Here is a 19,562-nt window from a genome sequence, read left to right as displayed (position 1 = left end):
AATATAAGTCCAATTCAAATTAGACTTGTCATAAAAACAAATTTTTCAGTGAAATATAAGTCCAACTCAAGTTAGATTTTTATTTATGATGAAAACCAACATTCTGAGATAGACCTATATGTTTCTTAAGGGTAAAAGTGGGTAAAAAAGGGTAAATTACCCTATTTTTTCACAGACTGTGTATTTGTCCTTAGTTTATAAAAGTATGTAAAAAAGTGATTTTGTGAAAAAATGTCACTTAGACCAATATTGCGCTAAGCCATCGATATATAGTATGTTTTGAATTTTTCTAGTTCTTTCGCACACAGACAAAAATCACACACCTTACTTTAACGTGGTAATAGAACTTTAGAATTATTTTATTCCAGTATCTATTATATACTGACCCTTATTAAATTCTTACTATTATCAGGAGATGTTGAGTTGAACCCCGGTCCGGATGAGAACTCGAATCACTGTTTATCGATACTCCATCAAAATATACGTAGCATACGACATAAATTAGAATATATTTCAGATAATTTCTTAGATTTCGATATTTTATGCTTCACTGAAACGCATTTGTGTGCCGAAATAAACAACGACAGTTTACAATTAGGTTTTGATACAATATTTCGTAAAGACAACACCTCTCATTATGGGGGATATCTAGTCTACCTTTCATCCTTTTTGAGACCAAGAAGAATATTTGAATTAGAAAATATATTACCAAAATCTCTTTGGATAGAAATTAAAGATCATACAATACTTTCCTTATTGGCACTATTTACAGGCATCCACACTATACTGTTGACTTTTGGGACAGATTGGCTGTATTGATAAAGCTACTGAAGTATCAAATAGCATTATTCTTGTTGGAGATGTAAATGAAAATCAACTTAGTGACACCAATACAAAATTCAACGACTTGCTCATGATATACAACATGACTAATTTTATTACAGAAGCAACTCGCGTCTCTAATAACTCTAGTACCTTAATCGACCCTATAGCTGTTCCAAATGGCATTTCGGTGTTCAAGGCTGGTATTTTGAAACAGAAAATTATATAAGCAACCATTACGGTACATATGCACATATTGAAATTAACCTCCAACATAATATACCTTTTAAAAGAAAAGTATGGAATTATAAACGCGCCGATTTTGAAATGTTTAATAATCTGATACAAGCAACTGATTGGTCCTTTTTATACGACGATACTCATAATAATGCATGCGACTCTTTTTGTTAGCAAATTTCTAGAATTAGCAAGAAAATGTATACCGCCATCTTTTGTTACTGTCCGTCCTAATGACAAGCCTTGGTACAATTCAGACATACGTAAAACCTCGCGACAACGTGATCGACTGAAAACCACCGCAATTCGTTCCGGAAAAGATTCTGATTGGCACAAATATACATATACACGCAAAAAAGTAAATAATATGATAAAACATGCAAAAAGAGTTATTTTATAGTAATATAGAATTGACATTGAATGACCTCACCAACACAGATCCGCGTCAATATTGGAAAATTGTTAAAATGTTAGTCAAAGAAAACTCAGAAGGAAATAACATTATCCCAGCCCTTGTAAATAATGACCAAACGTTTTCTGTGTCTGATATTGAAAAGGCAAATACTATGAATAATTATTTTGTGTCTATTTCAAATTTAGATGATTCGAATGTTTTTCTTCCATCTTTCATTGCCAAGACAGACTCTTTGCTAATGATATAACAATTTCGGAACAAGATGTATTCGATGTTATTTCTAAACTGCAATTAAACAAAGCATCTGGACCCAACTAAATAAGCCATCGTATGTTAAAAGGAACAGCATCCACAGTTAAAAAAACTCTTAATATTTTATTTAACAGATCCGTACAAGAAGGCATTTACCCAAATTGTTGGAAACAAGCTAATGTTATGCCACTATTAAAAAAAAGGAATAAGTAACACCCTATCTAACTATAGACCAATCTCTTTAATCAGTTGTGTAGGTAAAGTCATGGAGCGTGTTATTTTTAAATACATGCACAATTTTTTAATGTCAAACAATTTAATATACAAAAGTCAATCAGGGTTTCTACCAGGACATTCCACATTTTTTCAACTCATAGATATTTATAATCAAATTTGCAAATCTTTTGACAAAAAAAAAGCAACATGCATAGTCTTTTGTGATATATCAAAAGCATTTGATAGAGTTTGGGATATAAGGGTCTTATTTTTAAACTTAGACAACATGGCTTTTCAGGCAAACTGATTGACTGGATTACTCACTATCTTTCAAATCGAAGCCACGAAATTGAACTTTCTCTAAATTCTGACCTTATAAAAATATCAGAATGGTCAAAACAATGGCTGGTTACATTTAATCCTACAAAAACAGAAGCTATGTTCTTTTCCCTCGCGCGTATACAATGTCCTAATCTATTGTTTGAAAATACTCAGTAAAAATTTGACGAACATCACAAACATCTTGGCATAACGCTCACTAAAGATGGATCTTGGCATGAACATATTGTAAAGTCGGCAGCAAAAATTCTAGGATCCATGAGAGCGCTGAAATTTTAACTTAGAAGGCACACCTTCAACAAAATCTATATAGCTTACTTGAGACCAGTTCTCTGTTGTTTGGGATAACTGTGCGAATTATGAAAAAAGATCAATTAGAAAAGATCCAACTTGAAGCAGCGCGTATTGTTACTGGGCTAACGCGTTCAGTATCAATAGAAAGACTTCTTAACGAAATTGGTTGGGTTTCTCTTTCTGACCGTAGAAAAATACAAAAATTAATTTTAATATACAAAGGAAAAATGATGATCTTCCAACATATTTACCAGATTTATTTCCATCGACCGTGACTTAAACCAGTACAATTTAAGAAACAACGCCGATTTTGAAATTTTAGCCAGGCGTATTGAAATTTACTCCCAGTCTACTATTCCCTCTGCAATAAAGTTATGGAATGATCTGAACATTGAAACTCGTCAGCTACCAACTCTTCCGGCTTTCAAAAGTAAACTTGGAAGAAATGTTTCAAGCCTCCACAATTCCCTACTTTTTACTTAATCGGTGACAGACGATACTCTGTGTTTCACGCTAGGATACGAAACAAGTGCAGTAATCTAAACGCCGACTTGTTTAATAATCACATCAGAGAAAATCCAAACTGCGACTGCGGATCCGAAACGGAAGACGCAGAACACTACTTCTTTAAATGCACTCGTTTTTTCACATCAAAGAAGAGAACTATTTTCTAAAACAAGATTATTTCATCCACTAAATGTCAATAAGCTATTATATGGCAACGATAATATTTCTACAGAAGATAACACTACTCTTTTCATAGAAGTTCAAAACTATATCAAACACACAAGACGTTTCGACAGTACATAATGTATTTCTTATGTCCTGTCATTTTTACGTTACTTTGGGATAGGATGTTTGTGATTACTGGGTTGACACTCGGAGATATGGAGCAGCATATTTGTTTCTTTTTTTTCTTTAACTCATCTATAATGCTTACAACCATAACTTGACTAATACTAAAACTTATTAATTATCATCGTGTAATTATTATCCTAAATACTATTATTGTTATCATTTTGTAACTTCATTGATATTATCATTATAATATTTCCCTTCTTCTTCTTCTTCTCCTTCATCTTTTTTATCTTTGTAGTTATTATCACTATCATTACTATATCATATATCTTTAAGGAATGCTAAATCTAACTAATACACTCGTTCATTTAATGTTACGCATTTGGGAAGGGCTGACTTCTAATGTTGCAATAACTTGTAGCCCAACCCATTTGCTTTTGTTACTTATTATGTATATGTGCTATGTATTATGTGTTCAGAAGCAATAAAATATGAATAAATAAAAAAAAAAAACGTGTAGTGATGAGTCTGATCAAGATCGGGTACCTGGACAGACCTAGATTTTAAAGAGAGGTCATAGAAGGTGACCGGGAAGTATTCAAACTTAGAATATTTCACTATTTTGACCATATCTGGAAGGTTTTCGACCTAGTTCGAGCCCCTACCGCCTGAACATACTATACATTACACGAATGATGAAGGTATATATCCTGGATACAGTTTGATATCTGGAGTAGCTCTAAAGGCTATGGTAGGTCATATATTGATGTATGGTAGTATACGTTCAAGTCCCTACATGTTGGGTACAATATATGGATGTGTAGATAGATGATTCTATTTCTAAGAGTCAAAAGCCGTCCATTACATTTTGGCCTTTGCCAGACGGAGAGACGTTCAAATTTTACGGATAAATGGGAAAGATACGTGTTCAAATTTTGCGGATAAAAGGCAAAGGTACGTGACTCGGAATTTCGACTTAGTAACTCGAAATTTCGACTTAGTAACTCGAATTTTCGAGATACGTAACCCAAAATTTTGAGATATTAACTCGAAATTTCGACTTAGTAACTCAAAATTTCGAGTTAATTAATAACAAACACCTAATACTCTTCCGTAGATACCTTAATATACACCTAAAATTTGGAAGTGACATCATCTATGTTGTACCACAGAAAAGTGGTCTTGGTTTTTCCCAATCTGACTAAAGTACTTGGACTTCTAAACGAAGATCTGAGGATGACCTATTTCACATTCATCTTTCTGTATATTTGGATTTCCGATATTGCTATTTTTATTTTCGCAAATCTATTTTTAGCTCACCTGAGCAATGCTCAGGTGAGTTTTTCTGATCGCTCGATGTCCGGCGTCCGTCGTCCGTCGTCTGTCGTCTGGCGTCTGTCGTCTGTCGTCTGTCGTCCGTCGTCTGTCAACATTTAGCTTGTGTATGCGATAGAGGCTGTATTTTTCAATTAATCTTCATGAATATTGGTCAGAATGATAACCTTGATGAAATCTAGGCCGAGTTCGAAAATGGGTCATCTCGGGTCAAAAACTAGGTCACTAGGTCAAATCAAAGAAAAACCTTGTGAATGCGATAGAGACTGTATTTTTCATTTCTTCTTCATGAATATTGGTCAGAATGATAACTTTGATGAAATCTAGGCCGAGTTCGAAAATGGGTCATCTCGGGTCAAAAACTAGGTCACTAGGTCAAATCAAAGAAAAACCTTGTGTATGGGATAGAGGTGGTATTTTTCAATTAATCTTCATGAATATTGGTCAGAATGATAACCTTGATAAAATCTAAGCGAGTTCGAAAATGGGTCATCTCAGGTCAAAACTAGGTCACTAGGTCAAATCAAAGAAAAACCTTGTGTATGCAATAGAGGCTGTATTTTTCAATTCTTCTTCATGAATATTGGTCAGAATGATAACTTTGATGAAATCTAGGCCGAGTTCGAAAATGGGTCATCTCGGGTCAAAAACTAGGTCACTAGGTCAAATCAAAGAAAAACCTTGTGTATGCGATAGAGGCTGTATTTTTCAATTGATCTTCATGAATTTTGGTCAGAATGATTGCCTTGATGAAATCTAGGTCGAGTTTGAAAATGGGTCATCTCGGGTCAAAAACTAGGTCACTAGGTCAAATCAAAGAAAAACCTTGTGTATGCGATAGAGGCAGTATTTTTCAATTGATCTTCATGAATTTTGGTCAGAATGATAACCTTGATGAAATCTAGGCCGAGTTTGAAAATGGGTCATCTGGGGTCAAAAACTAGGTCACTAGGTCATATCACGTAAAAACCTTGTGTATGCGATAGAGGCTGTATTTTTCAATTGATCTTCATGAATTTTGGTCAGAATGATTGCCTTGATGAAATTTAGACCAAGTTCGAAAATGGGTCATCTGGGGTCAAAAACTAGGTCACTAGGTCAAATCAAAGAAAAACCTTGTGTATGCAATAGAGGCTGTATTTTTCAACTGATCTTCATGAAATTTAGCCAGAATGATTACCTTGATAAAATCTAGGCTGATTTCGAAAATGGGTCATCTGGGGTCAAAAACTAGGTCACTAGGTCAAATCGAAGAAAAACATTGTGTATGCAATAGAGGATGTATTTTTTTATTTTATTTATTTGTTTATTTGTTTTGGGTTTAACGCCGTTTTTCAACAGTATTTCAGTCATATAACGGCGGGCAGTTAACCTAACCAGTGTTCCTGGATTCTGTACCAGTACTAACCTGTTCTCCGCAAGTAACTGCCTACTTCCCCACATGAATCAGAGGTGGAGGACTATGATTTCAGACACAATGTCGTTTATCAAATAGTCACGGAGAACATACGCCCAGCCCGAGGATCGAACTCACGGCCCCTCGATCCGTAGACCGACGCTCTACCTACTGAGCTAAGCGGGCGGGTGGATGTATTTTTCAATTGATCTTCATGAAATTTGGTCAGAGTGATTGCCTTGATGAAAACTAGGTCGGTTTTGAATATGGGTTATCTGAGGTCAAAAACTAGGTCACTAGGTCAAATTAAAGAAAAATCTTGTGTATACGATAGAGACTGTTTTTTTCAGTTGATATTTATGAAATTTGGTCAGGTTGATTGCCTTAATGAAATCTAGGTCGAATTTGAATATGGATCATCTGAGGTCAAAAACTAGGTCACTTGGTCAAATCAAAGAAAAAACTTCTGTATGTGATAGAGGCTGTATTTTTCAGTTGATCTTCATGAATTTTGGTCAGAATGATTGCCTTGATAAAATCTAGGTCGAGTTTGAACATGGGTCATCTAGGGTCAAAAACTAGGTCATATCTAAGAAAATGCTTGTTTTATCGCAAGAGACCAATTTTTTGGTCCAATCTTAATGAAAATTGGTCAGAATATTTGTTTCCATGAAATCACTAGGTCAAACATGTTTTACACTGTTATGGAGTGTTTCTTAGGTGAGCGACCTAGGGCCATCTTGGCCCTCTTGTTATTTGAACCAGTCAGACGATTCGTTTCAACAATCATCAATAAACATTATGATTCACACCGCCAACCCTACGCCAAACAAAGCATATTAAAAGCCAATGTTAAAAGCAAATAAAAGTCAATTAACTGTAATAAGTAAATGCACTAGACAAAGCATGAAATATACAAGCGAATGAACTAAACAAGCCAAATGAGCTAAATAAAGCAAATAAACTAAACAAAGCAAATGAACTATTATTGCAAAATTTTATTAAATGTAACCTATGAAAATTATTAGGCAAAATTATATTTATAGTGTTTATTTACTAATACCCTAAGAGTTCAACAAAGACAACTCCCACTGATGTGTTTTGAACCGTATTATTAAACTGTAGTACATTTCAGTTACTACCATTGAAATTTGGAATTTTAAAATATATATATAACTTTGCTTTATAGCCAAACAAACTAAAAGTAAATTAAGAAGCCAGTTAAATGATAACAATCATGTTAATTAATTATAATAGTCATGTACGTCCTACCTTTAACTGGTTGTAATTATTTTCTAATTTAACCACTGAAAATACATATCAAGACATTAAAGACTTATTTATAGATGAAGCTTTAAAAACTTATTTTTACAAGCTATATATAAATATGAAACCACTGATGAAAATTTTAATAGCTGATGGTTGAAATGACTCGATGGAAAAAATGTCCTAAACGATTAGAACCTTCATTGTTCAAGTGTAATCCACCATCTAATTTTGCATATAGATATCTTTTGATGTCGCCTTTGAAGCAAAAAGGTCTGTAAGATTTGATAAACTTTACACAAAGATCACTGACAAAACTTTTTCAAGTTTGGAATTAAATTCTCTTATTCTTTCATCAGTAGTTTATGGTCCACCGGTCGAGAGAGTATAGATGAAATAAGTGAATGAAGTATTGCCATGCAATACAAAGTCCCCTACTGGAAGGCACCTAATTTGCTCTACTGCAGTACAACATAATGAACTGATATTTGTCAATGATGTATAAACAATATTGTACTATATATACAATATGTTATAACAAAACACTTGGATTAAATTTATATATATATAAAAACCTACAGTTGTTTTCATATGGCATTTTTTTGCCCGATTATCAAAAAAGGTGTCATAAGTTATTTATAGTAATAACAAAGGGGGAAAAATATAAGTCCACAAGAAACTCTTTACCAGGTAGAGATAGGTCAAAATGCTCCTAAAAATTGGATGTAACATGCATGTTGTACCACAGAAAACGGGTCTCGATTTTTCCCTACGAACAGTTACAATAAATCTATTTATAGTAATAACAAAGGGACACAATTCTAAAAACAAGGGTGCCTAACGGTCGTGAAAATTTTGTGCGAAGTTACATCATCATCCCTCCATGCAGGAAGAATAAATGCTCCGAACAAAGTCATTCTTGTATTTGACCTTTGGCCTCTATGTGTGACCTTGACCGTAGACCTAGGGACCAGGTTCTTGTACATGACACTCCGTCTTATGGTGGTAAACATTTGTGCCAAGTTACATCAAAATCCCTCCATGCATGAAAAAGAAATGCTCCGGACAAAGTATCGACCTTTGACCTCTAAGTGTGACCTTGATCTTAGACCTAGGGACCTGGTCCTTGCGCATGACACTCCGTCTTATGATGGTGAACAACTGTGCCGTGTTAAATCAAAATCCCTCTATGCATAAACAAGAAATGCTTCGGACAAAGTCATTCTTGAATTTGACATTTGACCTCTAAGTGTGACATTGCCCTTAGACCCAGGGACCTGGTTCTTGCGGTTAACACTCCATCTCATGGTGGTGAACATTTGTGCCAAGTTACATCAAAATCCCTTCATGCATGAAGAAGATATGCCCCGGACAATGTTTGTGGACGCCGCCTGCCCTCACACAAGCCAGGGGCGTTCTCATTATACGTCCCGTTTTTTTTAAACGGGCGTATAAAAACTGATTTTTTTTTTTTTTTCAACAAAAGTTTAGTTTTGTAAAGGCAAACAAGTAGAAATGTTTTTTTCATTTTGTTTTGTTTTGTTTTGGGTTTAACGCAATTTTTCAACAGTATTTCAGTTATGTAACGGCGGGCAGTTAACCTAACCAGTGTCCTTTGATTCTGTACCAGTACAGAGGTTGAGGACGAATGATTTTCAGACACAACGTCTTCTATCAAATCATCACGGAGAACATACGCCTCGCCTGGGGAAATGTAGCCACTACATGTATTTTACTACATTGTGTTATACTACACATGGTTCATCAGAAAAAAATCTACACAAAACCATGGACTATACAAAACATGAAAACGCTTTCTATGCTCTGAAATTCTCCGGTTGTGTGTCATTTCTTTTTTCAAAGAAGTGCACAAGGTGTTTTTGCTTTTTTCAACCTCTATTATGTTTTGTCACCTGAAGAATTAATTTATACTGGTAACTCTGTAACCTCTATATTATAATATTATGGTAGGTAATCTACCCGTCAAAACTACAAAATGAAACCTCATCCCAAGCTCAGTGAAAAGATATGTAGATACCTTTTTTTGATATTACAAAAATATTGAGAACTTACATTCAATATCAAAGTTGTCTGGGTCAAACCTGAGAAGGATAACATCTTGAAGGTCCATATTTATTGTGTAGCTACATCGTAGGTTGTTTGTGTAGTAATTGGGAAAGCCTGGAGACTCCAGAATGCCTTGACGACTAGTCAAAACACCACCACAAACTGAAATATGTCAAACATAAATTACCTGTTTCATAGAAATATTTGAAGTAATGTCTGACCTACAATAAAGACAACCTACAAAAAAGATTACCCCGAAAATACAGACCATCTCCAAATAATGACAACAGCTATTACCGGTAGTTATCATAACTTGTCTTGAAAGGTAAGTCAACATGACAACGCCACTTTTTTTTCATTTTACAAGGGAGATCTCTCTAGATGGGTTTGACTGCATTTTTTTAAACTCAAGTACATATCTTGTTTTTATGGAAACGCTGAGTGATACCTTTAGCTGTTCAACACATCACTGTGGATTGTATGTTAAATTTTGAAACAATCACAACTTAAAAGTAAATGTAAAACTTGATACATCTGGAACATGCAAAAGTCAAAACGCTACACACAATAAGTTTTTTATTAAGGGGTACAAAATCATGACACAAACCTTAAGTCCAACCAGCTGAAAATCCATTTCCATTGGTTGATTAATCAGATCTTAATTTAACAATCAGCCGGTTCCCGGTTGATTTGGGACGTACGGACGTACATACATACGTACGTAGGGACAGCAGCAACGCTATTTGCCCCACATAAATGTGTGGGAGCATAATCAACTTCCAACACACGGTTTCAGAGGAAATGTTGTTTGGAGAAAAGTGTGGATGGACCCATGCCTGATGGTGAGTGATCACAATAGTTCACCCTAAGCACGTTGTGCTCAGGCGCCCTATGTATACCATTAGCTCTGGCAGCCATTTTGTGCAGCGAAGCGGAACGTGTCGGCGATATGCACAACTAGGCTTGGTACTGATCACTCCTATGAAGTTTTGTCGAAATCTGTCGATCAAGTTTAACCTGTGAAAGCTGGACGAGATTATTCGATTTTTAGCTCTGGCGGCCATTTTGTGCAGCGAAGCGAAACGTGCCGGCGATATGCACATGTAGGCTTGGTACTGATCACTCCTGTAAAGTTTCGTCGAAATCCAGCCAGCAGTTTGACCTATGAAAACCGGACAAGATGTTTCTATTTTTAGCTCTGGCGGACATTTGGGCAGCAAGGCGGAACGTGCCAGCGATATGCACAACTAGGGTTAGTACTGATCAGTTCTATTAAGTTTCGTCAAAATCCAGCCAGTAGTTTGACCTGTGAAAACCGGACAAGACTTTTCTATTTTTCGTTCTGGCGACCATTTTGTGCAGCGAAGCGGAACATGCTGGCGACATGCACAACTAAGCTTGGTACTGATCACTTCAGAATCTGTGAAGTTTCTTTAAAATCCAGCCAGCAATTTGACCTGTGAAAGCCGGAATTTTTTCTTCTTCTGTTTTTAGCTCTTGCAGCCATTTTGTGCAGCAAAGCAGAACGTGACACAATTAGGCTTTGTACTGATCAATCTTGTGAAGTTTCATCGAAACCGGGCCAGCGGTTTGACCTGTGAAAGCCGGACAACCTTTATGCGAACGGACGGACGGACGGACAGACGGCAAAGGCAAAAACAGTATGTCTCCCCATGTATGGGGGAGACATAATGACATTTATAATTAATGTAGAATGACAATCTGCTCACAAGACCCGTACGGTGTTCCTTACAAAATGACGTTTATAATTTACAGAACAGGACTTTTTCCTGGAGCAACGGGTTCATAAATAATAAAACATGAATATTTCCTGATGCAACGATTTCATAAATAATCTAGCAGGCCTATTTCCTGATGCAACGGGTTCATAAAATAATCTAACAGGACTATTTCCTGATGCAACGGGTTCATAAAATAATCTAACAGGACTATTTCCTGATGCACAATCTAACTGGACCACAGGGATCCGTCACATGCTATGATAGAGGAGAAAACTTTTTATGTTAGAGGGAAAAATCTTTTTTAAAATGTATTTTTAGATGAAATTCAGGAACTTATAAAAAAATATTATGTAAAAAAAATCACCCGTAAAAAGCATAAACAGCCTCAGCATAAACAGCCTCTGTTTATGTTTCTAGGGGTGATTTTTTTTTACATATAAGTTCTTGAATTTTATTTAAAAAAATTTCCACTCTAGTATCATAAAATTTCCCCACTCTATGATAGCATGTGACGGATCCCTGAGAACTTGACTATTTACTGGCTAACTGACGTTCATAAACGATTAAAATATAATCAAAGGCCTGAATGGCCTGAGTCGGCTAATGATTGATGTACTGACAGTATAGTCTACCAGTTTCAGTTTGTTTTTAGTTTTTTTCTTAAAATTTCATAACACAGCTCGATATTTACCCAAAATATTATATCCGGATACGATTACACTTTTCTCCAGTTTGAACAATATATTTTACAAATTGTGATGATACGAAGACATTTAGCAGCAATTGGCAGTATCTGACATTGAAGTTTACGGTTAAATTACCTCTTATTTAAATTTTTTCATAAAAAAGTTGTTTCGTTTCGCCAAACATAGACGATCTACTTTCGATTTCAAAAACTACAAGAAAATACAATTTAATGTTTCGCCGATTTGTTTATTTCTCGAAAAATAAGAATTAAAATCATTTTTAATATCAGTAGTAACTAAACAAACCAGTAAGAGCTTCTTCTTCCGATAATTTATCCGTTTACTGACTGCAAAATTCAACCCACGCAAAGTTTATAGAAATCATACGATGCGTGTTTACGTTCAATGTGGGAGAATTAAGGCTGATCGGCTATGTTACCTAACGCATCCAGACGATTCAGATTTTGTTTTTAAAAAAGCATTGTGTGCGTTTCTGTAATTTTATATACGTTTTTATACGCTTAGAAATTATTAGACATGCGTATTTGCATTATTTCTATACGTAATTTACGCTAATACGCATCTTATCTGGAGCCCTGCTGGAACTATTTTTTGTCTTTCGCTGGATATTACCCAAGCTTTGTAAGCCTGCGCAATTCTTAAAATGCACATTTATGCTTAATGAGTTACATTCGAGAATTGCACAATTACAAGTCATAAATATGACAGATTACATCGTATATTGGTCATAGCAAAGGGAATTGACACAATTTAACTTCATTCATGCAGTGAACTGTTTGAAGTTTGAGAAATCTAATGGAACTACATCCCTTCACTGTGTTATTTGGTCCATTTAGAGAATCGTTGGATAGCAAGGACTCGTCAAAAGGCTTTCAGCCTTTAGCCGACTCAAAAATTAAAGTCTGTCCCAACTAATTCTGGACCTCAACTTTGGACTCATATTTCGATTTTAACTGTTTTTGGGGCATTTGGAGTGTATTTCAATTGACCGCCGTTAAGGGGGCTTCTCGGCCATGTGGTTGAGACCGCTTACTTCAAATCACAAGTTCCTACGCAATAAAAAGTAGTGAATAAAGTATTTATCATACCAGGTTCCGACACTACCCTTCCGATCTTTATGTCCTCGTCTGTCTTTTCTGTTATACAAATATAAAAAAAGATTATTCAAATATTTTAGAGATAAAATATTATCAGGTACACATTAGCAGTTCTTTCCTCTATACGCAGGTTAGATAACTTGGTAGGACACGGAAATTAATCGCTTTAAGTGCTGTTTGGTATAAAATATCAATGCAGTAGATTAAATGTTATATATTCTAGTTAACTGTATTGCATATATTGACGAATTTCCCATAGCTTTACATTAAATTTCTTGTTTCATTTCACAAGCAAACTTCATGAACATTATAAAATCATTGGCACTCACGCTCGTGTAACACAATTCAAACACTGCAAAACTTGAAAGAACTGGGTTTGGTTTTAATATACAAATATTTTCAAAAGTGACAGGAAAAAATAATCTTAGAATTCGAATATCCCTCAGCTTTAGAATTCGAATACTTTTATCCCTCCTTTTTTCGCAGGGAATAATAGTTTAATAATTCGAATATTTCGTTACATACCAGTCGAAATCGTGGTATCTAATACTTTCCTATCCAGTGTTGAAATGTTGACATCCGGTCGGTCGGTAATATCTACGTTTGCCCCAGGAATGAATATTCCTGGAAGTAACAAAAACACATTTTTTCTCAAAATTGCGGAAAGAAATCATATCTTATACATCAGTAAAATAACTCATTAAAAGTAACAAGATGTTTAATCATTACAGATATTTCTTTTCAATTATCGCCGGAATAATTTTCCACCAGTCTTCTCGGAACATCATTTTTTTTTGTAATCTAATTATTTTTTATTTGAAACTCATTTATGAATATGACACAAAGCCTATCGGGTAATGTGACGGACAGATCCTTGGACGGACGGACGGACGCACGGACGGACAGGCATTACCGTAACACAAATCTCGTTTGAAACGAGTGTATTAAAATGAAAGCTGTGCTTGATTTTATAAAAGTGAATTTGGAGTCCAGTCTTAAACAACAACAACAGCAACCAATACAACAACAACAACAACAACAACAACAACAAGACATACTAAAATTCCAGCACCTGTCAAGACTATTTCTGAATTGACCAATGATATGGATCCATTCTTTTCTCCCAACCTAACTACTATTTACCAGCAACAGACAAACATACCGTCAGCTGTTGACTTTTGCACATAGCTTGGTGTCAAACGTGATTCTTCCGTCTGTGTGGAACTGTCGGCGGTGACCGTTGTTTCTTTACCACAAAAGTCTGAACCTTTAAACACTGCAATATACAGAAATTAATGAATAAGTGAATATTATAATGTCTAGCATATAAAATTAGTTTTATGGATTTAATAATATTTATGCCGTCTGGGAATATCCTTGAGAATTATACAAATGCCAAAGGCAGTTTAGTGTTAATTCCCTTATCAATTATTATGTATAAAGAAAGTTGTACATAACGGACAATACCGTCATCCAAGTTAACAGTGCTATCTGTTGGCTTCAGCGTTGGTTCTGGACCGTCAGTGCGTGTTGCTGCAGCATCTTCCTTATCAACTATACTTTCATCGTGTCCTTTCGGAGCTGAAGTCAAAATTATATTATCGTTAGGCCTAAAAAAAAAATTCTTTGTTTCCGGTAACATGCTCAAAAAAATTAGGGTAGGTAGGTCAGAAATTTTTTTTTTGGAATTTTTTTTATTAAGTGGGACTTTTCGAAAATTATTTTTGTGTCAAAAAATGAATACAAATAAGGGGGTTATACCTTTAGAGCATCAGTAAGTTGATTTCTAACATCACTGACCATGTTTAAAGCAGAAAAAATGCAATTTTGCAACTTTTTGTCAAAAATTTTCTCCAAGGCAATAAAAACATTTAGGGTCGGGCCAAAAATTTAGGGTAGGTCGGGATACCGGAAACGAACAATTTTTTTACGCCTTATAGAACTTCTTATATAAGTCATCGGTCCGTGTGCACTGTTTGACCTGTCTTTATTCTTTTGTTCGGTTTAACATCGCACTGGCACAACTATAGGTCATATGGCGACTTTCTAGCGTTGACGATGCAGAAAGACCCTATTGGTGCCCCTTAGTGCATTATTTCATCACGGGCGGGCATCTGGGTATAACTATCGACCTTCCGGAAGCCAGCTGGATAGCTTCCTCACATGAAGAATTTAACGCCCTGAGTGAGGCTCGAACCACATCAGTCAGGGGCAAGTGATTTGAAGTCATCGACCTTAGTTATCTGTGGCTACAGGTTGCATATTCATAAGAAGTTCATAATGTACTATCTATGGTAAATTATCAAAGAAAAAAATAGCACTTTTCACACAATCTAAGTGTAAAGGGATATGCAATATGTAGGATTGGATAGGGAAATGACCCCTAAATTTTGGACATTTACAAAACTGAATACAAATTAAAATAACTTAATTTGATTATACCGATGTCATATGTAATAAACAATATCAAATTAAGTATAAAAACTTAGGAGACCGTTTCTGAATTGCCCCCATTTTTCAGTTATGACTCAAGTCCTGAAAACATGTGTTACACTTAACACTGATCATATTGCAAACATTATGTACAGACGATTTATTTAAGGAGCCGCAAAAATGTGCACATTTATACATGTATATGTACGAAAAATACGTTTGAAAAAGTGACACGATCTATTCTATATTGAAAACTTACTCGTCCAATATAAAAACAAACTGCTGTATCAATGAGACACTGTGTAACCCTTACAAAAAAAAAAAACGCTACTGAAAAGATACATATACATGTTTTGAATATCAGGTATGTAACTGGTTGCCTATTCCATATGCACTAGAAAATGTTTGACTACTTGCACGCGCAGACAATTTACTCGTTACCCATTCAAGCACTATTTTTTTCTATCTATATGACCCTGTAACAGTACTGCCTAACTGAAATCTTTTGAAAAGAAAACCCTCTGTTTAATGTACCACGATTCGTTTCACCTGTAAAACATTATATGGTGCAGCTGATAAGCTAAACACAAAGGCCGAATTATGATGTCTCGAACGTATCTGCAGGCGTCGAATTACGGTACAAAATTTACACATGGGGGTGGGGCAAATAAAAGCTAATGTACTGAAAAACTGGAGTCGGGGCCTCCTCAGTTTTATTTGTCATCAATGACTCAATGAACCCTCTTAGTTAGCAATGTTCACGGAAGAAATATTCAATGAACACAACTTTTTGTGTAATGTTCAATGAACACTCACTTGTGAGCAGTCCTAAGTAAGCAAAGTTCAAGAAACACCCCTCTGTAAACAATATTCAATGAACACTACTCTTGGAGCAAGTATCATTGAACACTACTCTTTGAGCAAAATTCAATGAATACTACTATTTGAGCAATGCACACTGAACACCACTTTGTGAACACTGTTCAATGAGTTCTGTTCTATGGGCAATGTTCAACGAACACTACACTTTAGGCAACAGTAGTACTCACAATGTAGCGAACAGTACAGTGAACTTTACATAGTGAGCACCGTTCGATGAACACTAATGATCACTTGAGTCCTACAAACTGAACATTATTCTTTTCATTAGTCACCACTCAAGAAGAGACTTGGAAAGAAAACACAATGACCGTGCCAAAAAACACACGCATCAAAGGAACGTCCGATTCCCTAACATTTTTTGTTCTTCATAACGAAATTATTATGAAAAGGGGCGATAATTCGTGTCAAACTACAAATTCCCTTTTAGGATAAGTCATCAGTGAATAGTTTATATGTGAACGCGCTGGAGGATAATCTCACATCCACCAAAGTCGAAGACACGACACTTCGTAAATAACTTTACATCAATACATATGAATGACTATCCATGTATTTGTACTTATACGTAGAACACACTAAAATGTTCTGCCACTGCCTAATGTTTAGACACTCTAGTGTCTTGGAACCTCTCCTTATATAAAATTTCATTTAACTTTTTTGTTGGTTTATCGTCACACAGACACAATCATAGGTAATATGACGACTTTGCAGGTTTGATGGTGGTGTTAGACCCCTGGTGCTTTTCTAGGCATTTATTCATCAAAGCCAGACACCTTGGTAGATTCACCGACCTTTAGGAAGCCAGCTAGCTAACATGAAAGAAGTCTATAACTCGAGCGAAGTTTCGAAGACACAGCGGCTGAGGCAAGTGATTAGAAGTCAAATATTATAACCATCCGGCCACGGATGCCTCGAGTTTTCATTTGAAGTGATGTAACCATAGTTTACCAAACATTTTACAAAAGGAAAAAAGCAACCTGAAAATAACAATATAACGTAATTGTTTCCCGCAGAAAATCAGAAATTAGCGGGAGGGATTTATATTCGGTAATCTACAGCGCTGAGAGGCAGAGGTTCAAAGTCACCCGCATTTTATCACCAAGCTACGCCACAAGGCACCACCAAAGCCGTGCAATTCTAGATATATTTTCAAACAATTCTGTTTAGAAGTAATGTTTTTTTACCTTTTTCACATATAAAAGGTCCGCGTGTGTACTTGCAGTCACAATGTGAATGCCATAAATAGTCGTATTTATATAGGTAGTCTACGCAGCCTCTCCTGCCACCAGGCTCTCCCGGCGCCCAGCCACTGAACGTTATTTCGGATCCATCAATCCAGAGGTATTTACGACGAACACGGCTGTACTTGGCACCAATCCACGCGTAATGTAATTCCATCGCTGAAAATACAGAAATGGAAAATATGAGTAACAATATTGTTTATGCTATCATTATCGTTTATTAAATTGTAAGAGGTCGATCTTCTAAAATTGTCAAACTATCACATCACTTCCAACTTTTAAAGATATTAAGAATTTGGAGGTTTTATCCACGAAAGAATATCTGCGAAAACTGTGACAGAAAATAGCAATACAAGTAACCCTTGTTATTCCTCGAGAAACATCAAATCAGCTCCGTAAGGACTATTGTTGCTTCGCACCTTCGCCGTGTAGATATCTGCAAGGGCAATGGCGCTGTAATATGATGCTGAACACGATGTAAAGACGCGATATCATCTCACATTTTAATTTTGCCCTTATGTCGATTTTTGTTTGTTTTGGGTTTAACGCCGTTTTTAACAGTATTTCAGTCATGTAACGGCGGGCAGTTAACCTAACCAGTGTTCCTGGATTCTGTAACAGGTCCAGTACAAACCTGTTCTCCGCAAGTAACTGCCAACTTCCCCACAAGAATTATCAGAGGTGGAGGACGAATGATATCAGCTCAATGTCTTTTATCAAATCGTCACGGTGATCCGGAGACCAACGCTCTCTCAACTGAGCTAAGCTGGCGGGCTGCCCTTATGTCGAGGGGGCGATACTACACGGAATCACAATGCAAAAACGCCATTTGATATCACATCTTCGCATCGTGTTTTTGAGTTTTCGCATTGGTCGCTTCGCATCTTCACATCCTTGTATTATCGCACTGCCGCCCTTAACAATTTACAGGGTGAAGGGACGAAACAGCGACAGCCCTAACGCATTTTTCATACACAAAAGCAGATATATCAAATATCCAGTTTTTCTGTTACCTGAAACTCCAGTATTTTTCTATTACCTGAAATCCTGCTTTTTATGTACTTGTGCTCTTCATCGTCGTCAATTTTGACCAAATTTGCTCCAAGATATTCGCAATATATCTGTGTGTAAAGTTCGAAATATATACGTTAATATAATTCTATATTAGAGAAGATCGGGCTTGTTAAACAGTTACTCCACTTGAAGATTATGCAGAACGTAACTTTTGACTGTAAGTGACGCCTCGGTCGATATTCATATTTATTATACCTCACATAAATGTCCAGTGCAAATTTCCTATTAGTTTAACTTGAATAATATATCATATTCCCCAGTGATTTTATATATCATGCGCAAACTCGTTATTTTCCATTTCTGCGCATGTGATATGATCCAAAATAAATATTGCATCCTGAGAGGGTAATATGAAAAATGTTCACCCCTCGAAATATGAATATATGCTCTTCAGAATTGGGGGAAATAAAAGATATTATTATCTCAGGAATGCAATATTTATATAATCTCGAAGATTGAACATTTTTCATATTACCTTCTTGAAATGAAATATTTATTTTATTATGCCGAAAATATAAAAAGGTCAAAACATTAACTGGAAAATCAACATAATGAATTAAATTATATATTGAATATATAATTAATACAAGAGGGTCATGATGACCCTGGATCGCTCACCAGAGTAATATGTTTCAAATGTCAAACTGATGATTTTTAGAAATTTTTTGGAAAATTTTCCGATGTACAATCAAGTAACCCCTGGGGCGGGGCCAATTTTACCCCAGGGGTCATGATTTGAACAAAGTTTATAGAAGTCGACTAGGCAATGTTACATATCGAATATCTAAGATCTAGGCCTTCTGGTTTATTTTCAGAAAATATTGAAGATTTTTCTATGTACAATCAAGTAACCCCATGGGGCGGGGCCAATTTGACCCCGGGGGTCATGATTTGAAGAAATTTTGTAGAGGTCTACTAAGGCAATGCTACATGTCAAATATCTAAACCG

At 35.7% G+C, this 19,562-nt stretch overlaps 1 protein-coding gene across 2 annotated transcripts in view; it reads right to left on the bottom strand.

Moving 5' to 3' along the window:
* Positions 1–19,562, bottom strand: part of LOC123536160 (deleted in malignant brain tumors 1 protein-like) — a 106,813-nt gene that overhangs the window by 75,173 nt on the left and 12,078 nt on the right. For both annotated transcript variants that reach the window (XM_053528038.1, XM_053528039.1), the window contains exons 4-10: positions 18,579–18,660; positions 17,483–17,698; positions 14,451–14,564; positions 14,146–14,259; positions 13,509–13,607; positions 12,975–13,022; positions 9,444–9,599 (exon numbers count right to left, since the gene is read on the bottom strand). In XM_053528038.1, coding sequence (XP_053384013.1) covers positions 9,444–9,599; positions 12,975–13,022; positions 13,509–13,607; positions 14,146–14,259; positions 14,451–14,564; positions 17,483–17,698; positions 18,579–18,660 — 829 coding nt within the window. The remainder of the gene's footprint in view (positions 1–9,443; positions 9,600–12,974; positions 13,023–13,508; positions 13,608–14,145; positions 14,260–14,450; positions 14,565–17,482; positions 17,699–18,578; positions 18,661–19,562) is intronic.

This window comes from Mercenaria mercenaria, chromosome 17 (genome assembly GCF_021730395.1).
Source record: "Mercenaria mercenaria strain notata chromosome 17, MADL_Memer_1, whole genome shotgun sequence".
NCBI classification, from domain to species: Eukaryota; Metazoa; Mollusca; class Bivalvia; order Venerida; family Veneridae; genus Mercenaria; species Mercenaria mercenaria.
This window is presented reverse-complemented; position numbering and strand designations above follow the sequence as displayed.